This window comes from Hyperolius riggenbachi, chromosome 1 (assembly GCF_040937935.1).
Source record: "Hyperolius riggenbachi isolate aHypRig1 chromosome 1, aHypRig1.pri, whole genome shotgun sequence".
Taxonomy (NCBI): domain Eukaryota; kingdom Metazoa; phylum Chordata; class Amphibia; order Anura; family Hyperoliidae; genus Hyperolius; species Hyperolius riggenbachi.
In genome coordinates, this window is record NC_090646.1 from 600,635,953 (window position 1) to 600,656,508 (window position 20,556).

The following is a 20,556-nucleotide window of genomic DNA, read 5'->3' on the forward strand; positions in this document are numbered from 1 at the left end:
ATCGGGAAAAAAAATATTTACAACTTTCATTCGATTTGATCATTTAGATCGAATGAACAGGAAAATCGAACGTTTTTATTGTATCGTGTATGGGTGCCATGAGATTGCCCGTGTTTATACTCAGTTTTGTGTCAGTTATTAGAAACAGTTATCACCACCGGTTTCAGCTAACAGTCATTTCTCCCATCTAAATAATCTGTTCTTATGCTGATAGTGCCGCTAAAAATGTGGATTAAACTACAAAGATCACACTCATCCATGCTTAAAATAAACTACATATTCTACATCTTCCCAATTTTCCTTCCTTCTGCAATGCTCTTATGTTCTGCAATTCATATGCAATCAGAAACACATTGCAAATCGCACCAAAAATGCAGACAATATTAAGGAGGCATTGTACAGGTATTAGCTGGGCAGTGGCATGAGGACACAGTGCCTGCACTGGCATGAGGACACTTAGTGCCAGCACTGGCATGAGACACCTGCACATGACCGCCTGGCAGGTGACACTGTGACAGTTGGAGTCTAGAGAGGCAGCAGACAGGAATCGCATCGTCTAATTTTTCTCTTATTTCCACAGTTTTTCTAAATAACACTCGCTTACTAACGCACACACACATACTCACTCGCTTACTAACGCACTAACACACACCTGCAGACACAAAACACTCTTTTTGCAGGCGCTCTTGTGCTCACACACACACACACATTACCACACCTGCACATAGATTCCCATACACACACACACTCAGGTTACACATATTACCACCTTAGTCAGATCTAATATATTTCTTCTTATATTGCAAGAACAGACCACAGTGATGGCCACAAGGTAAGTGGAGAGTTTCATGTATGGGAGGCAGAGCAGGATCATCCACCAGGAAACCTAGGTTGGTGTCTGGGGCCTAGTGGGTGTCCAGGGGCCTACCTGACTCCATTTCTGGCCGATGTTTATTTTAGGTTACCAAAAGGTGGGGGGGGGGGGGGGGGGAATCGACTACCTTGCCTAGGGCCCCATTACATTTTAATACATTTCTGATGGAAGGTCTTAATAATACTGTGTAGGGAGGAATGGGATAGGAATAGGTAGCATGTCTGCCTATAGCTCAGTGTACCTTATAGGCCCTAAATATTTCCGAACAATATTCCTTTCCCCTCTTTGCTTCCCAGGTGTCCCTCTCTTGGGTGTTTTGTGTAAGTAATTAGGGGGAGATTTGCCCTTATAGGCTCGGGCCTAGAGGTGGTTGGTGTTCCAGGGGTGGCAGACTCACACTGAACAGTGCACAGAAACCTGCCCATGCATTGCCCCAGATCCAAAGGCGCCTGGTCCACCAAGCTGACCAAGCGGTTACCTGGGGCGCTGTGCAGGGGGGGGGGAAGCGCTGCAGCGGGTGGGGGGGCTGTGCCATCCCCCGCCAGATTGTGGGACCCCCGTGGTGAACAGTTCACTGCCCGCAGCACAACTCAGCCTGCGGAGTCTTCCAACAGGCAGAGCAGGGCTACGGGAAGATGGCGTCTGAAGCCCTGCACTGGAGGTTATTTATGTCTCCAATACACCATCTTCCCGTAGCCCTGCCCTCTGCCTGTGTCAGCGCGGGACTTTCGCAGCGGCTGGCTGCAGAAAACCATCGAGGGATCTGCGCGCCGGGAGAGGAGTCTACTGCAGGTGAGTAAACTCTTTTTTTTCATGGGGCACATTATTTTCCGGTGAAATGCTGCCCACATTACGATTATTTTCTAGTGAAACATTGCTGCATTATGAGTATTTTCTAGTGAAACATTGCTGCATTATGAGTATTTTCTAGTGAAACATTGCTGCATTATGAGTATTTTCTAGTGAAACATTGCTGCATTATGAGTATTTTCTAGTGAAACATTGCTGCATTATTAGTATTTTCTATTGAAACGTTGCTGCATTATGAGTATTTTCTAGTGAAACGTTGCTGCATTATGAGTATGTTCTAGTGAAGTGTTGCTGCATAATGAAGTTAAAGAGAAATCGAGAGCCCAATATGGTGTAGTATGTCCAAATTGATTGGATAAATGAAACAGTGAGATGGTAATACTCAAAAACACGGGTTACCACCTAGGTAACCACTCATTAGGCAGGTGAGAAGATTAGACCTGTCCTCACTCAGGATTAAGAAGTTGCACTCTGTAGATAGGAAGAAAGGGGGTAGATCACCCCTCCACCTGGGGTGGACTCAAATATATTGGTAGGTGAACAGAGGCGCCAGTGTAATGATCGCTGCTGCAGCAGCTATTGCTGGAAGTAGTGCTGCAGCTCAGGCAGTTCTGATCTATTTCCATGCAAGCTGTATAGCTTTGTCTGTTTTTCCCTGCTGTCAGCTTGTGACTGATTATCATTCACCTGTGTGGGAATCTGCATGTCTGCTCCCATTGGATGACCTCAGTATAAAGATCTGCTTCCTGCAGGGTTTCCTTGGGTTTTCATAGCTTCAGCTTAAGCCAGTCTTGCTGTCGCTTTAGGCCCCGATCGTGTTTCTTGTTATAAAGATACTTTGCTGGTCTTTGCATCATATATTGGTTCATTGCCAATATATATGCATACCAGCACGTTTATTATTTTCCTTGTATTTGTGTTACGTTAATACATCAGTGTCGCTGATGTATACGTACACGAACTGTTTATATCCTGTGTGCAGTTAGTCAGCTTCCAGCACGTTTTGGTAGGTTGCGCGTACCGTGACCACCCGTGCTGAGGTAGTTACCCTGCTCCTGGTTCTGTTTGTGGATTGCGTTCATCTCTGCGAAGAGATAGCGAATCCTTCTGAATCCTGTCCTGTTACCGTTTGTGGATTGCGTTCATCTCTGCGAAGAGATAACGAATCCTTCTGAATCCTGTTCTGTTACTGTTTGTGGATTGCGTTCATCTCTGCGAAGAGATAACGAATCCTTCTGAATCCTGTTCTGTTACCGTTTGTGGATTGCGTTCATCTCTGCGAAGAGATAGCGAATCCTTCTGAGTCCTGTCCCCTGTATTACTCCAGTCTTAGTCAGCGTTCCTGCTTATGTCATATATGGGTTCATTGCCGATATATACATATGTTAGTCAGACGTTACAAATAGTTTCATTGATAGCTGTAATTGTAATACGCTAGGAAAACATACTTATTGTATATTTATCTGTGTTACGTTCATGTATCTTAATCCTGCTATTTTCTGACTATCCTGTCCTGTCCTTGTGAGGCACGCCATCGCCGCAACGCATTGGCTGCCTCATTCCAGTCTTTCTGGTTTTGGACGCTTGCTGTCGCTAAGTAGCCGCTAGCTAGCAAGCGTTCATTCTGTCTACCTGTCCTGATCTCCTCAGTTCTGGTTTATGCGCTCAGCGCTACTTTGCGCTGAGACGTTATAACGAAAGCATTGTTTGTGGCTGTCAGATCTGCACCGGCTCTGTGCGCCACAATCTCCTATTGGAGTCAGTCCTCCCCTCCACTATACTAGGGATAGCCTGTTTCCTGGTGCTAGTGTGTGTACCTCCTCCACGCCAGCTCATGCGTTGCATGCTGACTGTGGAGAATACACCACCAAGCCTTACATTATGAAAACCCATTTACCAATCCCCATTGTGGGGGGGATTCCCAGAAAGTATGACACTGTTAATTATGGTTCCTGTTCCTTTAAGAAATTTGAAGAACTTAGCTCTGAAACAGAAAATGAGTTTTTCTCTGAATGTGCCAGGTTCCTGACCAATCCTGATCTCCAAGCGACTCCTGTTTCAACCTGGGCACTCCAACTAAGTTATCTTTTGTTTAAAGGGGAATTATTCCAGTGGGCATTTGATGTTCTCAATCATTCCGATTTGAAAGATAGACCGCTGGAATTTCTAGCGTTTGTGATCCATAACTGGTTGCGCATAGATCCATTGCCTTTTCCTCTTAATGAACTCCTGGCAGCAGGCCAATCAGCTGCTCCTTCAATTGCTTGCAAGAATGAGCAGCAAGCAGAAAGTGTTACTGATAATTTTCCTGCAGCTTTGAATAAATCACCAAAAACCGCAAGGTCAAAGGCAAAACGCAAACGTTCTAAGAAACGTGTCCAATCTGCAGAATCGTTATCCTTAGCGACTGAGACCTATAATGAGATTCTGCCATTAACAGATAATGAAATGCAATTGTCTTTCAGGGGAGTTAAATGGACTTATGAAACTACTAATGAACTTTCCTCCCTGGCTAGGGAAAATAAAGATTTTTGTTTAAAAGAATTATCTGAGTATGATTATGATGAGATATTACAGAGTATTGAACAAATCAACTTATTTGTGAACCAAGGGAAGTTTGCATACACTACAGTTCAACACTTGCTACAGGTATTGGAGATTCTTAAAAATAAGGAATCTGCCAATCACCTGCTAATTAACCCTATACATGTGCCTGCCGCAATCATATCTGCAAACCATGATCTGCCTGTTAAGTATGCATGGGATCCTCCATTCGAGAGGGGAGAGATGGAAGCCCTGGTCTGTGAATGGAAGAATGATTCAAGTTCATTTTGTCAATTTTACAGTGCAAAAAGTGAAATGGTATTGAATGCATGCATTAAGTCAGCCTATAACCTAATAGAGGCTGGTGTGTGTAGGTATGACTGTGTGGCTCCCTTGATTGATGTGTGGGAACTGATTTTGGATGATTTTTATGTGACTCCGAATTCGCAAATTTGGCGTTCTGACCCGCCTGCTTCAGCACCTTTGGCTGATTCAGCAGGTGATTCGGAGCTCTTTTTGTGTGAAATTGAAGTTCCTGCAATTCCACCCTGTACCATGGATAACTCAGTGTTACTTCCCAGTAAAACAGAAGCCACTGATACATTCTTAACCTTGCCCTGCGCAAATTTCTCAGCAGAGAATCCAGAGGTCCTGCTGACTTCCGAGTCCAGCCTAGCCAGTACTCATGACTCTTTGTTTAGTGAAACAGACACCAGAAAAATCTTGCCTGTCTCTGCAAACACTTCTGCAGAAATTACCTGTGTTAATAAAGTTCAACTCCTGTCTGATCCAGCAGATGCCAATAGATGCACTACATCAGTTTCCGAGTCCCAGCAATCCTGTCTAGTAAACTCAGAACCCCAGCATCTGAATTTTCCAATTTTACAAATGAATGGTGATTCAGATGCGCAAACATTGTGTCTTGATCTTCCTGTTTCTACACCTCGCTCTAGTTTCGTGAATAGCTCAGAGCATCTGCTATGTGAACCTGAAATCGCAGAATTATTACCTTGTTCAGAAAATTTTCCAATAAATTTGCCCTGTACCATGAATTGTGCAGTAGATCTCTCCAATGAAACTCAGGTCACAGAATCATTATGCTGTCCAGCAGGTGCTTCCATGGTTTTGCCCTGCAATATGGACTGTTCAGTGATCCTGTCCAGTGAAGCTGTGGTCGCAGAGTCTTATGCTTCACCCAGTACTTTGGATATTTCAAACCCTCTAGCAGAAGGGTCTGAGGCACTGCTTACCTCAGTTGGTGTTGCAGTAATATTCACTTGTCTAGCAGCTGTTTTGGAATTACAGTCTGCTCTAATAAAACTTGATGAATTTCTGTCCAGCAAAGCAGAAGCCATTGAAATATTGTCCTCGTCAGCAAGTGTTTTAGATACCTTGCCCTGTACACAGTCTGATTTAACCAATGTTGAGTCCCTCTCCAGTGTTGTAACAGCCGAGGAACTCCAGCCCTGTCCTCTGAATGTTTCAGAAGTCTTGCCCTGTAACATGGATAATTCTGATTCTCTGGTCAAAATAATAGAAATCTCAGAATTTCAGTCCGGTCTGATGAGTGTTCCTGAAACCCAGCCCTGTATCCTGAAAGATTCTGGTTCTCTGGCCGCTGTGGCAGAGGTTCCAGAGTCCCCTTCCTGTCCAGGGAATTCCTCAGTTTTGCCTAGTCCAGTGGGGGCTGCTGCAATACTGACTTGTTCTGCAGCGCCTCATGAGCTCCAATCCAGTGTATTAAATGAGTCTCTGTCCAGTCCAGAGGTAGTTGTGGAGTCCCTATCTGGTTCAGTGCATACATCAGAAGATTTGTCCTGTCTTGTTAGTGCCCCTGAATCTGATTTGTTACTGACTTTGCTGGAATCAGCGACATCTAAGTCTGATCCAGCATTCTCGTGTAAAAGTCCAGTAGTTGCGAAGTTTAGTCATGATGATTTTTTTTTGGCCAGTCCTGGTTTTGGTCCTGTCTTGGCTGACCCTGAGGCTCACAGTTCCTTGACATGCCCAGAGGTTTCTCTTGTGCCGGTGTGCCCAGATGTTCTTTGTGTGCCAGAATGCCCAAGTGTGTCTAAGGTGTTAGCGTGCTCTGATGCTTCCTTAGTGGGAACACGTTCTGATGTTGCCAGTCTGCCTGCATGCCCAGAGATGGTTCTGGTCCCTGAAAGCCCTGATATTGATGTTTGTCCTTGTGGCCCTGACTCGGGAATTGCCCTAGGTTCCATAGGGGTTCTTGATAGTTCTCCATGTGAGCCTAAGGGGCATTCTGACCTATGGGGATCTCTTTGGAGCTTCAAGGTGTTCTGGGAGGTCTCTGAGAAAACTTGTCCTGGTGCCTTGGACTGGTTCAACAGTGGGTTTTGTCTTGGTAAAGACAGTACCGGTGGGCATTGCAAAGGCTTTGGCGTTTCTGAACGGTTCCTGGAAGGCGGTGGGTATCGCTCAGGGAATTTCGGAGGGCTTTCTTCTGGAAATCATGGTTCTGATGGGTGTCACACTGGGGCTTGTAGTACTGATGGGCATGGTTCTGTAGGTTCTGGTTCTGATGGGTCCAGTCTTGTGGGGACTGATTCTGGAATTCGGTCTTGCCGGGCTGTCCCGGTCATCATGAATTATCAGTCAGACTGTTTTGTTGGGAATTTCAGTTTTGAAAAGCGTCTGGAATCCACTTTTAAAGGCGGGGGTACTGTAATGATCGCTGCTGCAGCAGCTATTGCTGGAAGTAGTGCTGCAGCTCAGGCAGTTCTGATCTATTTCCATGCAAGCTGTATAGCTTTGTCTGTTTTTCCCTGCTGTCAGCTTGTGACTGATTATCATTCACCTGTGTGGGAATCTGCATGTCTGCTCCCATTGGATGACCTCAGTATAAAGATCTGCTTCCTGCAGGGTTTCCTTGGGTTTGCATAGCTTCAGCTTAAGCCAGTCTTGCTGTCGCTTTAGGCCCCGATCGTGTTTCTTGTTATAAAGATACTTTGCTGGTCTTTGCATCATATATTGGTTCATTGCCAATATATATGCATACCAGCACGTTTATTATTTTCCTTGTATTTGTGTTACGTTAATACATCAGTGTCGCTGATGTATACGTACACGAACTGTTTATATCCTGTGTGCAGTTAGTCAGCTTCCAGCACGTTTTGGTAGGTTGCGCGTACCGTGACCACCCGTGCTGAGGTAGTTACCCTGCTCCTGGTTCTGTTTGTGGATTGCGTTCATCTCTGCGAAGAGATAGCGAATCCTTCTGAATCCTGTCCTGTTACCGTTTGTGGATTGCGTTCATCTCTGCGAAGAGATAACGAATCCTTCTGAATCCTGTTCTGTTACTGTTTGTGGATTGCGTTCATCTCTGCGAAGAGATAACGAATCCTTCTGAATCCTGTTCTGTTACCGTTTGTGGATTGCGTTCATCTCTGCGAAGAGATAGCGAATCCTTCTGAGTCCTGTCCCCTGTATTACTCCAGTCTTAGTCAGCGTTCCTGCTTATGTCATATATCGGTTCATTGCCGATATATACATATGTTAGTCAGACGTTACAAATAGTTTCATTGATAGCTGTAATTGTAATACGCTAGGAAAACATACTTATTGTATATTTATCTGTGTTACGTTCATGTATCTTAATCCTGCTATTTTCTGACTATCCTGTCCTGTCTTTGTGAGGCACGCCATCGCCGCATCGCATTGGCTGCCTCATTCCAGTCTTTCTGGTTTTGGACGCTTGCTGTCGCTAAGTAGCCGCTAGCTAGCAAGCGTTCATTCTGTCTACCTGTCCTGATCTCCTCAGTTCTGGTTTATGCGCTCAGCGCTACTTTGCGCTGAGACGTTATAACGAAAGCATTGTTTGTGGCTGTCAGATCTGCACCGGCTCTGTGCGCCACAATCTCCTATTGGAGTCAGTCCTCCCCTCCACTATACTAGGGATAGCCTGTTTCCTTGTGCTAGTGTGTGTACCTCCTCCACGCCAGCTCATGCGTTGCATGCTGACTGTGGAGAATACACCACCAAGCCTTACAGCCAGAAGGATAAAAGTACATAAAACTTTTAAAAAATTGCTGGGAGGAAGTGGTGGACTCGCCTCCGTTAAAGCAGACACCAAGGACTGTAAATATATAGATATACACATTTATTGAAAATACCCCAAAGATGCAACGCGTTTCGCGGGCACCCACTTCTTCAGGCAATAAGCAGGGGATAAACAACAGCAATTCAGTTATAGCAAGCAGAGCACCTCTGCTTGCTATATGAGTATTTTCTAGTGGAACATTGCTGCATTATGAGTATTTTCTAGTGAAACGTTGCTGCATTATGAGTATTTTCTAGTGAAACGTTGCTGCATTATGAGTATTTTCTAGTGAAACATTGCTGCATTATGAGTATTTTCTAGTGAAACGTTGCTGCATTAGGATTACTTTTACAAGTGACATAATAGCTAGAGGAGTCCCTGTCCAGACCTCTCCTCTGCAGTCACCAATCACATACTCTCCTCTCCTAATTCCATGGCTGCCATACGTTTTGTGCAGGGAATACCTCAGTGGTGGGCCTATGAAGGGGAGGTATTACATTTTAACTTGTATGGAGGCCCACAGGGAGCCTTCAAGTATACTTTTAAAGGACAACTGTGGTGAGAGGTATACGGAGGGTGCCATATTTACTTCATTTTAAGCAATCCCATTTGCCTGGCAGCCCTGCTGATCCTCTGCCTCAAATACTTTTAGCCATAGCCCCTGAACAAGCATGCAGCAGATCAGGTGTTTCTGACTTTATTGTCAGATCTGACAAGATTAGCTGCATGCTTGTTTCTGGTGTGATTCAGACACTACTGCAGCCAAATCAGCAGGGCTGCCAGGCAACTGGTATAGTTTAAAAGAAAATAAATATGGCAGCCTCTATATACCTCTCACTACGGTTTCCTTTAAGATGATTTGAAACGATGGTATTGGCCATCACGTGACTCAGTAGAACAGAACATTGCTGCAGATTACAGTATCGAGAGAAAAGGAGGAGAATGGGTTTGACTTGTGACTGAGAATAGGGTCAGTGCTGAGGAAGCCAGTTATACAGTGTACTGCCTGCCCTGCATTGTACAGTGTACAGTGTTATACAGTGTACTGCCTGCCCTGCAATGTACCGTGTTATACAGTGTACTGCCTGCCCTGCATTGTACAGTGTACAGTGTTATACAGTGTACTGCCTGCCCTGCAATGTACCGTGTTATACAGTGTACTGCCTGCCCCGCATTGTACAGTGTACAGTGTTATACAGTGTACTGCCTGCCCTGCATTGTACAGTGTACTGCCTGCCCTGCATTGTACAGTTTTATACAGTGTACTGCCTGCCCTGCATTGTACAGTGTTATACAGTGTACTGCCTGCCCTGCATTGTACAGTGTTACAGTGTACTGCCTGTCCTGCACTGTACAGTGTACAGTGTTATACAGTGTACTGCCTGCCCTGCATTGTACAGTGTACAGCCTACCCTGCATTGTACAGTGTACAGCCTGCCCTGCATTGTACAGTGTACTGCCTGCCCTGCATTGTACAGTGTACAGTGTTATACAGTGTACTGCTTGCCCTGCATTGTACAGTGTTATACAGTGTACTGCCTGCCCTGCATTGTACATGGACTGTGCTATACAGTGTCTTGCCTGCCCTGCATTGTACAGTGTTATACGGTGTACTGCCTGTCCTGCATTCTACAGTGTTATACTGTGTACTGCCTGCCCTACATTCTACAGTGTACAGTGTTATACAGTGTACTGCCTGCCCGGCATTGTACAGTGTTATACAGTGTACTGCCTGCCCTGCATTGTACAGTGTTATACAGTGTACTGCCTGTCCTGCATTGTACAGTGTACAGTGTTATACAGTGTACTGCCTGTCCTGCATTGTACAGTGTTATACAGTGTACTCCCTGCCCTGCATTGTACAGTGTTATACAGTGTACTGCCTGCCCTGCATTGTACAGTGTTATACAGTGTACTGCCTGCCCGGCATTGTACAGTGTTATACAGTGTACTGCATGCCCTGCATTGTACAGTGTACAGTGTTATACAGTGTACTGCCTGCCCTGAATTGTACAGTGTACAGCCTGCCCTGCATTGGGGGACTGGAGGCTGCACTGCTGGAAATCATGTCTACACTTGTTATGGAGGAAAATAATGACTGCAGATAAAGTGCAAGAAACTGGGTGTAAACATTGGAGGGCCCCTTTAAATTTTGCAGAGGGGGCCCAGGAGTTGCAGGTACGCCACAGCACGGCAAAGCATGCTTGATCTTCCAAACCTGGCATGGCGGAGGTAGAAGTGGTCTGCCATTGGGCAATACAAGTTGGCATCTGTCTTCTGGGTCATATCTGAAGATAGCGAGGGTTGCTGAATCATTGGGAAATTAGCAGTTATTTGGCCATGATGGCATGTATGCATCCACACACAGGACTGTTACATGAAAGCAGGTTATCCTGGTTACCATGACACTGCACTGCAACCAGCCAACTGCTAATTCACTGATGTTTCAGCAATCCTTGCTAATATCCAATATAACCCAAACCAGTGATATCATCACATCTTATTCATAAAATTTCTTTTAAGACACCAGCAAGCAAGAAAACACTCAGAATAACACTGCCATGACTTTCTCACTAACCTTATGGTACTTTTTCAATTGCAGAGGGCTGAAAAGTTATTTTACCCAGAAGATAAAAAATCTCCTAGGAGAAAACTGAAGTAGAAAAGTGAATTGAATAAGGGCCAATATATAATAGGAAAAAACCATGACCATGAGGGCTGTAATAAATAAACAATCACATGCGCGCACGTGAAACTGCGGCAGGTGTTCTAAAATACACGCGTGTTCCCATAGACTAACACGACTCCCGGTCCGACGCAGATCGCCGCAGGAGCCTCGCGGTAACGTACGTATGCACTGATGTTAGATAGGGCACTTTGGCGCAGCGTTCAGCAATATGGGTAGCATGGACTACCCCAGTGTTCTCCCCAGGCTTTTGTAGCCGGGTGCTCCGCCCAGCTAGTTTTGGTGAGCACCCGGCTGTCATCGGCCCACCACCTCCTATGCTGTAAGCAGAGTTGCACACAGAAGCACCGGCCCTGCATTCTCTCATCTCGCCCCACCCGGCTACGTTTTCATGCCACCCGGCTGAAACAAATTTCTGGGGAGAACACTGTACCCCATAGATTAACATTAGGCTGCCGTGGGGTGCGGTATATTTACTGCAGCGCACAGCCCCAGTGTGAAAGGGCCCTCAGGTAAGGCTGCAGCCCTCCTTCCCTCGTATGACAGCGAAGATAGCCACTGTCCTTCCTGTGAATTATAATGTAGAATTTCCCATTTCCTCAATATAGTAACACTTTCAGTCATTGCTAATACCAAGTAATGTTGTGTTACAATGGCAGCCTTGGGTCACCCACTCAGAAGTGGTAAGAGCTGTGATTGTGGAGAGTGCTGCCGATCTGGTCCAGGGCTGCTGCTTACAGGCATGGGGGAAGGGGGGGGCACATATATGGACTGGTATAGTAATATCTGATGCTATGGAGTGATATCATGTACCTGTGGTGAATTGAGCAGAATCCCATGTGATAATATTTTCCTCTTACAGACCTCCCAAGACACCAGAGGGGGCGAGGAAGCGTCCGGCACCAGAGGAGGCTGGAGAAGGAACATCGTAAGTATAACATGCAGGCCCTGAAGAATAAATGGGTGCAGTTGGGAAAACTTCCTGATCACAACCTGATTGCATGTGGACAGCAGATCAGGAATTCACTGTGTGATCACAGCCTGTGAGTTTTCCCCTCCGCATACAATCACAATTTCCATAGACTGCTGGCAGGTGCTAGATTTGCACAGTGCAAGAGAGCTCAGTCTGTAAGTTGTGTAAACATATGACTACCATGCTTCTTTCCTTTCCTCTTACAGATCAGCCTCCTGGTCCTTTGTGGTGCCACCAAAGAAGCGGTGGAAGGAGTGGATGGCCCGCTCGCAGCAGCCGGTGGAGGAGCCCAGGATCTCCCTGAAGCCAGAGGAGTGGACCGCATTTTGCGCCTTGGTGGAGGAGGATTACATCCTTCAGTTCCTGGCCTGGGAACGGTGCTATAAGATCTCCGACAGGTACCTCTTGGCCGTGGTGCTTGCGTACTTCCTCCGCGCAGGCCTGAAGACGGAGGAGTACGGGAAATATTTCTTCCCAGCCCTGTAAGTACCGCATTGAGTTTTCTACCTTTCAGACAGAACAGTTGCAGAATTCCTGGCCTGAGACAAGTGCTTGAGGACTCCCAGATAACAGTTTCATGTTTTCTTTCAGGTTCCTTGCCAACCAGATGGAGGAGGAAGAGCCAGACTTCCGAGTCCAGATCTACCCCTGGGCCCTTGGATCCACATGGCCGACCAGGAAGTCCAAGCTGCACCAGCGCCGGAATGAGCTCCTTCTGAAGCTCCACTTCAGGGCCCGGGTGTCTACAGAGACCTGTGACCAGGTACAGCAAGTTACCCAAAAATGATGGAACATGATATGTATACCATGTAATCTAGAGGATGGGGGGAGGGGGGACACCTGGTGATTATAGGTGGCCATTCACTTACCGTTCTTTCATGTCGATTCCTGGCAGATTCAATCACTCTCATGGGATCTGCTAGAAATCAATAACCCAACATGTCGACCTGATCGATTTATCAAATTGGTCAGTCGCACTAGATGGAAGATCTTGATTGGCAGCAGGTCAGGAGGAGGGGCCATAGGTTTGCACTGCATCAAGTAGAGTAGTTCTGTGCGGTTTGATTGACTTTTAAAGTGGACCTGAACTCAGAACTTCCTCTCTGCTCTAAAAGATCTGCAGCAGCATATTCACCTTTAAAGAAAAACATTTCTTTGTTACAGCTGGTACAAATCCTGCAATAAATCTACAGTGTGTCTACTTCCTGCTTTCATCAAAGCAAGCATACGGTTAGCATCCTGTGTTTAAACATGAGCTGCTCTGCTGTAGGAGATTCCTGAGCTGACACAGCAGAGAGATGAAATCACAGTGGTGATTAGTCACAGATGGGAGGAATTAGACAGGCTAAGCTCTCTAAATACACACAGGGTGCATTTCTCTAGGTTTTCCTTCTGTCCTGTGCAAGAGTTCAGGTCCACTGTAAGTGTAGCAATAGGTATGAGAGGACCTGCTGCTACTTACAAGATATACAAAGTGTACAATATTCATTTATACATTACTTAGTCAGTGTTGCCCATACATTTATCACAGGTGGCAACATCTTTAGTCCTGTCAGAAGCATCCCTGCGGAATGTTTGGTTATTGTGAGTTATGAAGCAAGTACAAAATATACCTGGCCTCCCATAATGCTTTGGGGAAGGGGAGTGTTACGCATAGCTATTCAGTCTAGGCTAAGCAGCAGTGGGAGGGCGGGGCTACATACTGATGTACAGCAATATATAGATATAGGAAGTGTTTCTGATGCTGAAACCAGGGAAATGCCCATAAAAGCTGAATAAGTGACTGCATTCTACTATATGTCACTGCAGTCTCTCTATAAGTGACCCTGTCTCATTGCAGCTGATGGAGGAACATCCGGACTTCTGGCTCTGGCAGAGGAACCGTCTGCAGCACCACGGCTGGGCAATCCATTATGCCAAGAGGTACCTGGAGGAGGTGGCCGTTTTCCCCCCAGGCCGTGGATTCCGACCTTGCGCACTGTGCCACTACCACTATTTCCATCTGTGCTGCAGGGGAGGTCCTGAGGAATCCACCGGCCAGGCTGCAGAAGACGCCTAGACAGGTAATTTACACCACAGAGGACAGAGCTGTGACTATCATCTACAGCAGCACTGTTACCTTCCTGTATGGCCCACACACTGCACTAACAACATGTGCACATTCATTACACCAGCACAAAGTCACACTCACTGCACTGCTAGGGAGATGGACAAAAACAACAAAAAGTAGACTCTAGCTGCCAGCTGGTAGTAGTAAGTACGTTATAGGAAAAAAAAAAAAAACTTAAAAAAGTAGATTTTAATTAGTGTAGTGGTAAGTAGGTTAAAGTGGGGGGGGGAAAAAAAACCTAAAAAAAAAAAAAAAGTCGATTTTAGTTGCTATTGGGTAGTGGTAAGTAGGTTTCAGAGAAAAAAAAAAAAATCAATCTGGCTATCCAAAGGGGGTCACATCTGGCTATCTAATGGGGGCACATCTGGCTATCTAAAGGGGGCACATCAGGCTCTTTAATGGGGGGCACATCTGGCTATCTCAATGGGGGGGGGGGGAAGAGGCACAACTGGCTATCTAAACAGCATTTGTATATTTGAATCTCCCATGACCACATTCTGATGTGTGGTCACGCCCATTTTGACCAAGGGGGGAGGAGTACAAAACCTGTATCTGTCCCCAGGTGGTTTGTAGCTGGTTGTAGTAAATAGGTCATAGAAAAAGAAAAAAAAAGTAGACAGAGGCGCAGCTATGGGTGGGCAAGGGAGGACATCTGGCAATCTAAAAGGGGGCACATCTGGCTATCTACAAGGGGAAAGGAGCACATCTGCCTATCTCAAAAGCATTTGTACATTTGACTCCCTCCATGACCACATTCTGATGTGTGGTCACACCCATTTTTTCCAGAGGGAGGAGTGCAAAAACTGTATTTGTCCCCGGGTGGTTTGCAGCTGGTTGTAGTAAGTAGGTCATAGGGAAAAAACAAAAAACAAAAAAAAAAATAGATTGTAGCAGCCAGCTGGTGATTAGGTTATAGGGAAAAAAAAATAAAGTAGACAGAGGCGTAGCTATGGGCGGGCAAGAGAGGACATATGTCCCCGGGCACAGCACTGTGGTTCAACATAACCACTCCGCCCCCACGTGCGTAAGAGGTGGCTCGCTGGCTGCCTGACATCCCCCTGCTTCTCTCCCTCCCTGTACAGAGGAGTGCAGAAGTATTAACAAAATCAGTAAAAGCGGGGTACAACTAGCTATCTAAAGGGGGGCCCATCTGGCTATCTAAACGGGGGCACATCTGGCTATCTAAACGGGGAAAGGGGCACATCTGCCAACCTAAACAGCATTTGTACATTTGACTCCCCCAGCATGACCACATTCTGATTCTTGGTTACGACCATTTTTTCCAGGGAGAGGGGCGGGTGCAAAAACTGTATTTGTCCCTGGGTGGATTGCAGCTGGTTGTACTAAGTAGTTCATAGGGAAAAAAAATAAAATACCTAAAAAAAAAAAAAAAAAAAAAAAAAAAAAAAAACCCAAAAAATAAAAAAAACCAAACAAACAAAAAAAGCAAAAAACATAGTTTATAATGTAGTGTAAAGCAGATAGTGATAGGTAGATTACAAAAAAAAAAATTCAGTAGATGCTTTACAGTGCCTGGGGAAGGGGTGTGGAGGAGGGGGATATTATGGTTCTGTACAGCCTGGAAGGGGGGTATTAGGATGCTGGGAAGGGTATAATGATAGTCTAGCTAGGGATGGCGGGGATGGAGGGATTTAGGGTCAATGATCTTCACAAGATAAATGCATGGACATGATGCAGGTGTCTACGGTTCCTCCATCTGCTGTAAACACCTCTGAATATGCTGTCCTTGCAGAACCCCTGATCTCCTCTGACCCTAATTCCCTGCACATATTAGACCTCACCCCCCTCCAGTGTCCTCCTGTCCAGTTGGGTTGCTTCCTGCTGGCTGCTGAGGTGCCCCCACTGAACAAGAGCTTGACAGGAACACAATAATGGAGAAGTGTAGTGAGATGGGGAGAGGCACATATAGAGGAATATTCTGAGGTCCTTGTAGGGACCTTCTGCCTGCATTCTGCATGTGTTTACCTTTTGGAAGATCAGATCATTATCCTGGACACGCTACACAAGACGGCCACCACTGTTTCCTGACATGGAGTTACGTGTGCCTCCGCCATTAACCAATCCAACTGAGGGCCTCTTCTGGCTGCTGAAGCTCTGCTGCTGGACTGATTCATAGGAAAACTTAGCTCCATGTCTGGAAAAGCCAAGGCCCTCCTAGTACAGCATGTGCCACAGGGTATTTAAGCAGTACTGTTGGTGACTTTCAGTGACCGGCGGTCTGCTTTAAAGCAGAACTATATTATAAAAGTACTCAAGTCACACTAATTAAATGTCTTAAAATTGTGCATACGGAGATCTCCTTTATTAATACAGTTCTGCTTTAAGGGGCGGGGCTGATTTGTTGGTTGAGCTGCACGGGGTTGTGGTGGGAGGAGCTCAACCAACATATCCGGGGGGGGGGGGGGCAGTCCCCTCAAGACTGTGATGGGTCACCCTACTCAGGTATTTTAGTACTGATAGCTGATATTGGGGGAGTTGTCATCCTGATAGGAAGAATAAGTCATATTGGATGATAACAGCCTGGAAGGAGGGTATTAGGATGTTGGGAAGGGTATAATGATAGTCTTGCAGGGGATGGTGGGGAGGATTTAGGGTTAATGATCTTCACAAGATAAATGCATGGACATGATGCAGGTGTCTACGGTTCCTCCATCTGCTGTAAAGACCTCTGAATATGCTGTCCTTGCAGAACCCCTGATCTCCTCTGACACATTACATATATTAGACCGCATCCCCTCCAGTGTCATCCTGTCCAGTTCGGTGGCCTCTTGCTGGCTGCTGAGGGGCCCCCACTGAACAGGAGCTTGACAGGAACACAGAAGTGTGGTGAGATGGGGAAGTAAGGTCCATATAGAGCATACATGTCAAACTCCGACCCGCGGGCCAAATCTGGCCCTCCGACCTATTAAAGTTGGCCCTCAAGTGGTTTCCCCACTTTACATTATGTTTGGCCCACTCTAGACCACCAGGTAAGCTATATTGGAGGAGAAGACCTAGATTACCAGGGAGGCCATATGGAGGAGGCAGGTGGAAAGCACTAAACACTAGGGAACTGTATAGGGTAGGGTGGACCACTAGGCATCAGGGAACTGTATAGGGGAGGGTGGACCACTAGACACCAGGGAACTGTATAGAGGAGGGTGGACCACTAGACACCAGGGATCTGTATAGGGGAGGGAGGCCCAATAGACACCAGGGAACTGTATAGGAGAGGGAGGGCCACTAGACACCAGGGAACTATAAAGTAGAGGGAGGACCACTAGGCATCAGGGAACTGTACAGGGGAGTGTGGGGGTCTCTAGACACCAACTGTATAGGGGTTGGGGGCCATTAGACACCAGGGAACTTTATAAGAGAGAAAGGTGGCCAGCAGACACTGAGGTTGGCCCGTGACTAGGACCCAGTTTACAATTTCGGCCCACTTTGTATTTGAGTTTGACACCCCTGATATAATGGAATATTCTGAGGTCCTTCACAAAACATGTAGGGACCTTCTGCCTGCATCCTGCATGTGTTTACCTTGTGGAAGATCAGATCATTATCCTGGACATGCTACACAAGACGGCCACCACTGTTTCCTGACATGGAGTTACGTGTACCTCTGCCATTAACCAATCCAACTGAGGGCCTCTTCTGGCTGCTGAAGCTCTGCTGCTGGACTGATTAATAGGGAAACTTAGCTCCATGTCTGGAAAAGCCAAGGCCCTCCTGTACAGCATGTGCCACAGGGTATTTAAGCAGTACTGTTGGTGAGTTTCAGTGACCGGCGGTCTGCTTTAAAGCAGAACTATATTATAAAAGTAGTCAAGTCACACTAATTCAATGTCTTAAAATTGTGCATACGGAGATCTCCTTTATTAATACAGTTCTGCTTTAAGGGGCGGGGCTGATGTGTTGGTTGAGCTGCACGGGGTTGTGGTGGGAGGAGCTCAACCAACATATCGGGGGGGTCCCCTCAAGACTGTGATGGGTCACCCTACTAAGGTATTTTAGTACTGATAGCTGGGATTGGGGGAGTTGTCAAACTGATAGGAAGAATAAGTTATTTTAGACAATAACAGCCTGGAAGGGGGTATTAGCATGCTGGGAAGGGTATAATGATAGTCTTGCAGCGGATGGTGGGGAGGATTTAGGGTTAATGATCTTCACAAGATAAATGCATGGACATGATGCAGGTGTCTACGGTTCTTCCATCTGCTGTAAACACCTCTGAATATGCTGTCCTTGCAGAACCCCTGATCTCCTCTGACTCATTACATATATTAGACCACACCCCCTCCAGTGTCCTCCTGTCCAGTTGGGTGGTTTCCTGCTGGCTGCTGAGGGGCCCCCACTAAACAGGAGCTTGAAAGGACCACAGATGTGTGGTGAGATGGGGAAGTAAGGTCCATATAGAGGAATATTCTGAGGTCCTTCACAACACATGTAGGGACCTTCTGCCTGCATCCTGCATGTGTTTACCTTGTGGAAGATCAGATCATTATCCTGGACACGCTACACAAGACGGCCACCACTGTTTCCTGACATGGAGTTACGTGTGCCTCCGCCATTAACCAATCCAACTGAGGGCCTCTTCTGGCTGCTGAAGCTCTGCTGCTGGACTGATTAATAGGAAAACTTAGCTCCATGTCTGGAAAAGCCAAGGCCCTCCTGTACAGCATGTGCCACAGGGTATTTAAGTAGAACTGTTGGTGACTTTTAGTGACCGGTGGTCTGCTTTAAAGCACAACTACACTATAAGTAAATCAAAATCTAAGGACCAAATTAAATGCTTTAAAAGTTTAGCAGAGAAGAAGTGGAGATTTACTTTAATAGTATAGTTCTGCTTTAAGGGGCTGATGTGTTGGTTGAGCTGTACGGGGTTGTGGTGGGAGGAGCTCAACCTTCCCATCGGGGGGGATTCCTGGGGATTCAGTTTTCCATGACTTCTAGCTAATTATTAGACAGGGGATTAGACAGGCTAAACTCTCTAACTACATACAGAGTGCATTTCTCTATGTTTTCCTGCTGTCCTGTGTAAGGGTTCACCTCCACTTTAATCCACCTCTGCTGCCCACAGCGTTGCCAGAGGTTACCCCTTCGTGAGAGGAGAGGGTACAAATTATCATTGCAGGTCATCGTATGAGAGAGAGTGGATTTCTACACTGCTGTCCATGGTAACCATCTGAAAGAGGCGGAGCCTACACCCACTGCCTGGAGAGTGCGCCTCAGCCCTGGAGATGGAAAGTTCAGTCTTCCCCAGAGAATCAGCCAGGACAGCGGAACTCAACTCTGCATCTCTGCTAGAGCCAACTCTTCATAATGCAGCATAACATGAGACTGAGATACAGAAGAGAGTGTTATCCTACTGGGCACACCTACAGAACAGCGACCCTGACTCACTCCTCTATAAAGCCATGCAGCACAATGACAACCAGGAAACACCATGTGGACTGAAAGAAGTGCACCTCAAATCCTCATCCACAGGACCTAACAAGAGCCCAGATCTACCACACACACCACAGCCAAGTGAAGAGTGGACTATGCTGATAAATGGAGGAATGAAATAGAACAGTCACTGCAGCTAACCATATACCAGACCCTACAGAGAGACTATAAACTGGCCCTATACCTGGAATATCTCCAAAACCACAAAGAGAGGCAAACTCTGAGTGTCTACAGACTGAGAGCTCCTAACCTGGAAATAGAGTCTGGAAGACACAGACAGACATACAACCCCAGGGGACACTGGAGGATGAGGCCCACTTCCTGCTGCATCCAGGGAAACCCACTTCAAGAAATTGCTGGACCTTATCCAAGATTTTACCGCCATGGGGGGTGAGAGGAAACTGTACATTCTACTGGTAGATGAAACAACAGTGACAATCGCTGCACCGTGCGTCACGGCGTGCCACAGGCTGAGAGGAGGAAACCCCAGTGATAATCGCTGTACAGTGAGTCATCGCATGCCGCAGACTGAGAGGAGGAGACCACAGTGACAATCGCTGCACAGTGCGTCACGACATGCCACAGACTGACCGGAACATAAAATGAACTCTTAATAGGAAAATGTCCACATTTTAGTCATGTATACATTTTAGTTGTGTTAATAAAGCTAATTTGAATAGAATTAAATTGAATTGAGTGTGAAGGAGTCTGTGAACCCTGCAGAGATGACCAGGTATGACCATGCATTTTTGCTTGCTCTCACTGATCCATTTCCTGCATACAGCGACACTCCCCACTCCTCAGCATTTAGCGGTAAAAGTGCAGTTTTTTTGCATTAAAATGCATGTTTCTGTGCCAATTTTTGCATGCAGGTTTCCAGAGCATGCAAAAGAATTCCTTGACGAGCCCAAATCGTCCATACCGGTTTCAGCTTTTTTCTCTGGGTGAGTCAGGCTCGTCCATACCTCCAGGGAGGCTATGAGTACCTCCAGTACATACAACGCTATGTAAGCAGAGCCGGGACAAGGTCCTCCAGCACCCAAGGCTG

The 20,556-nt window shown here is 46.3% G+C and overlaps 2 protein-coding genes across 3 annotated transcripts in view; one reads left to right on the top strand and one right to left on the bottom strand.

The window, feature by feature from the left end:
- Positions 1–20,556, bottom strand: part of PARP8 (poly(ADP-ribose) polymerase family member 8) — a 438,516-nt gene that overhangs the window by 264,480 nt on the left and 153,480 nt on the right. The gene's annotated exons all lie outside the window — the stretch shown is intronic.
- Positions 285–14,414, top strand: LOC137558896 (speedy protein 1-B-like). The gene is made up of 5 exons (XM_068271776.1): positions 285–832; positions 11,840–11,905; positions 12,157–12,432; positions 12,542–12,713; positions 13,791–14,414. Exons 1-5 carry the CDS (start codon positions 822–824, stop codon positions 14,007–14,009), a joined length of 744 nt encoding a protein of 247 aa, XP_068127877.1. The 5' UTR covers positions 285–821; the 3' UTR covers positions 14,010–14,414.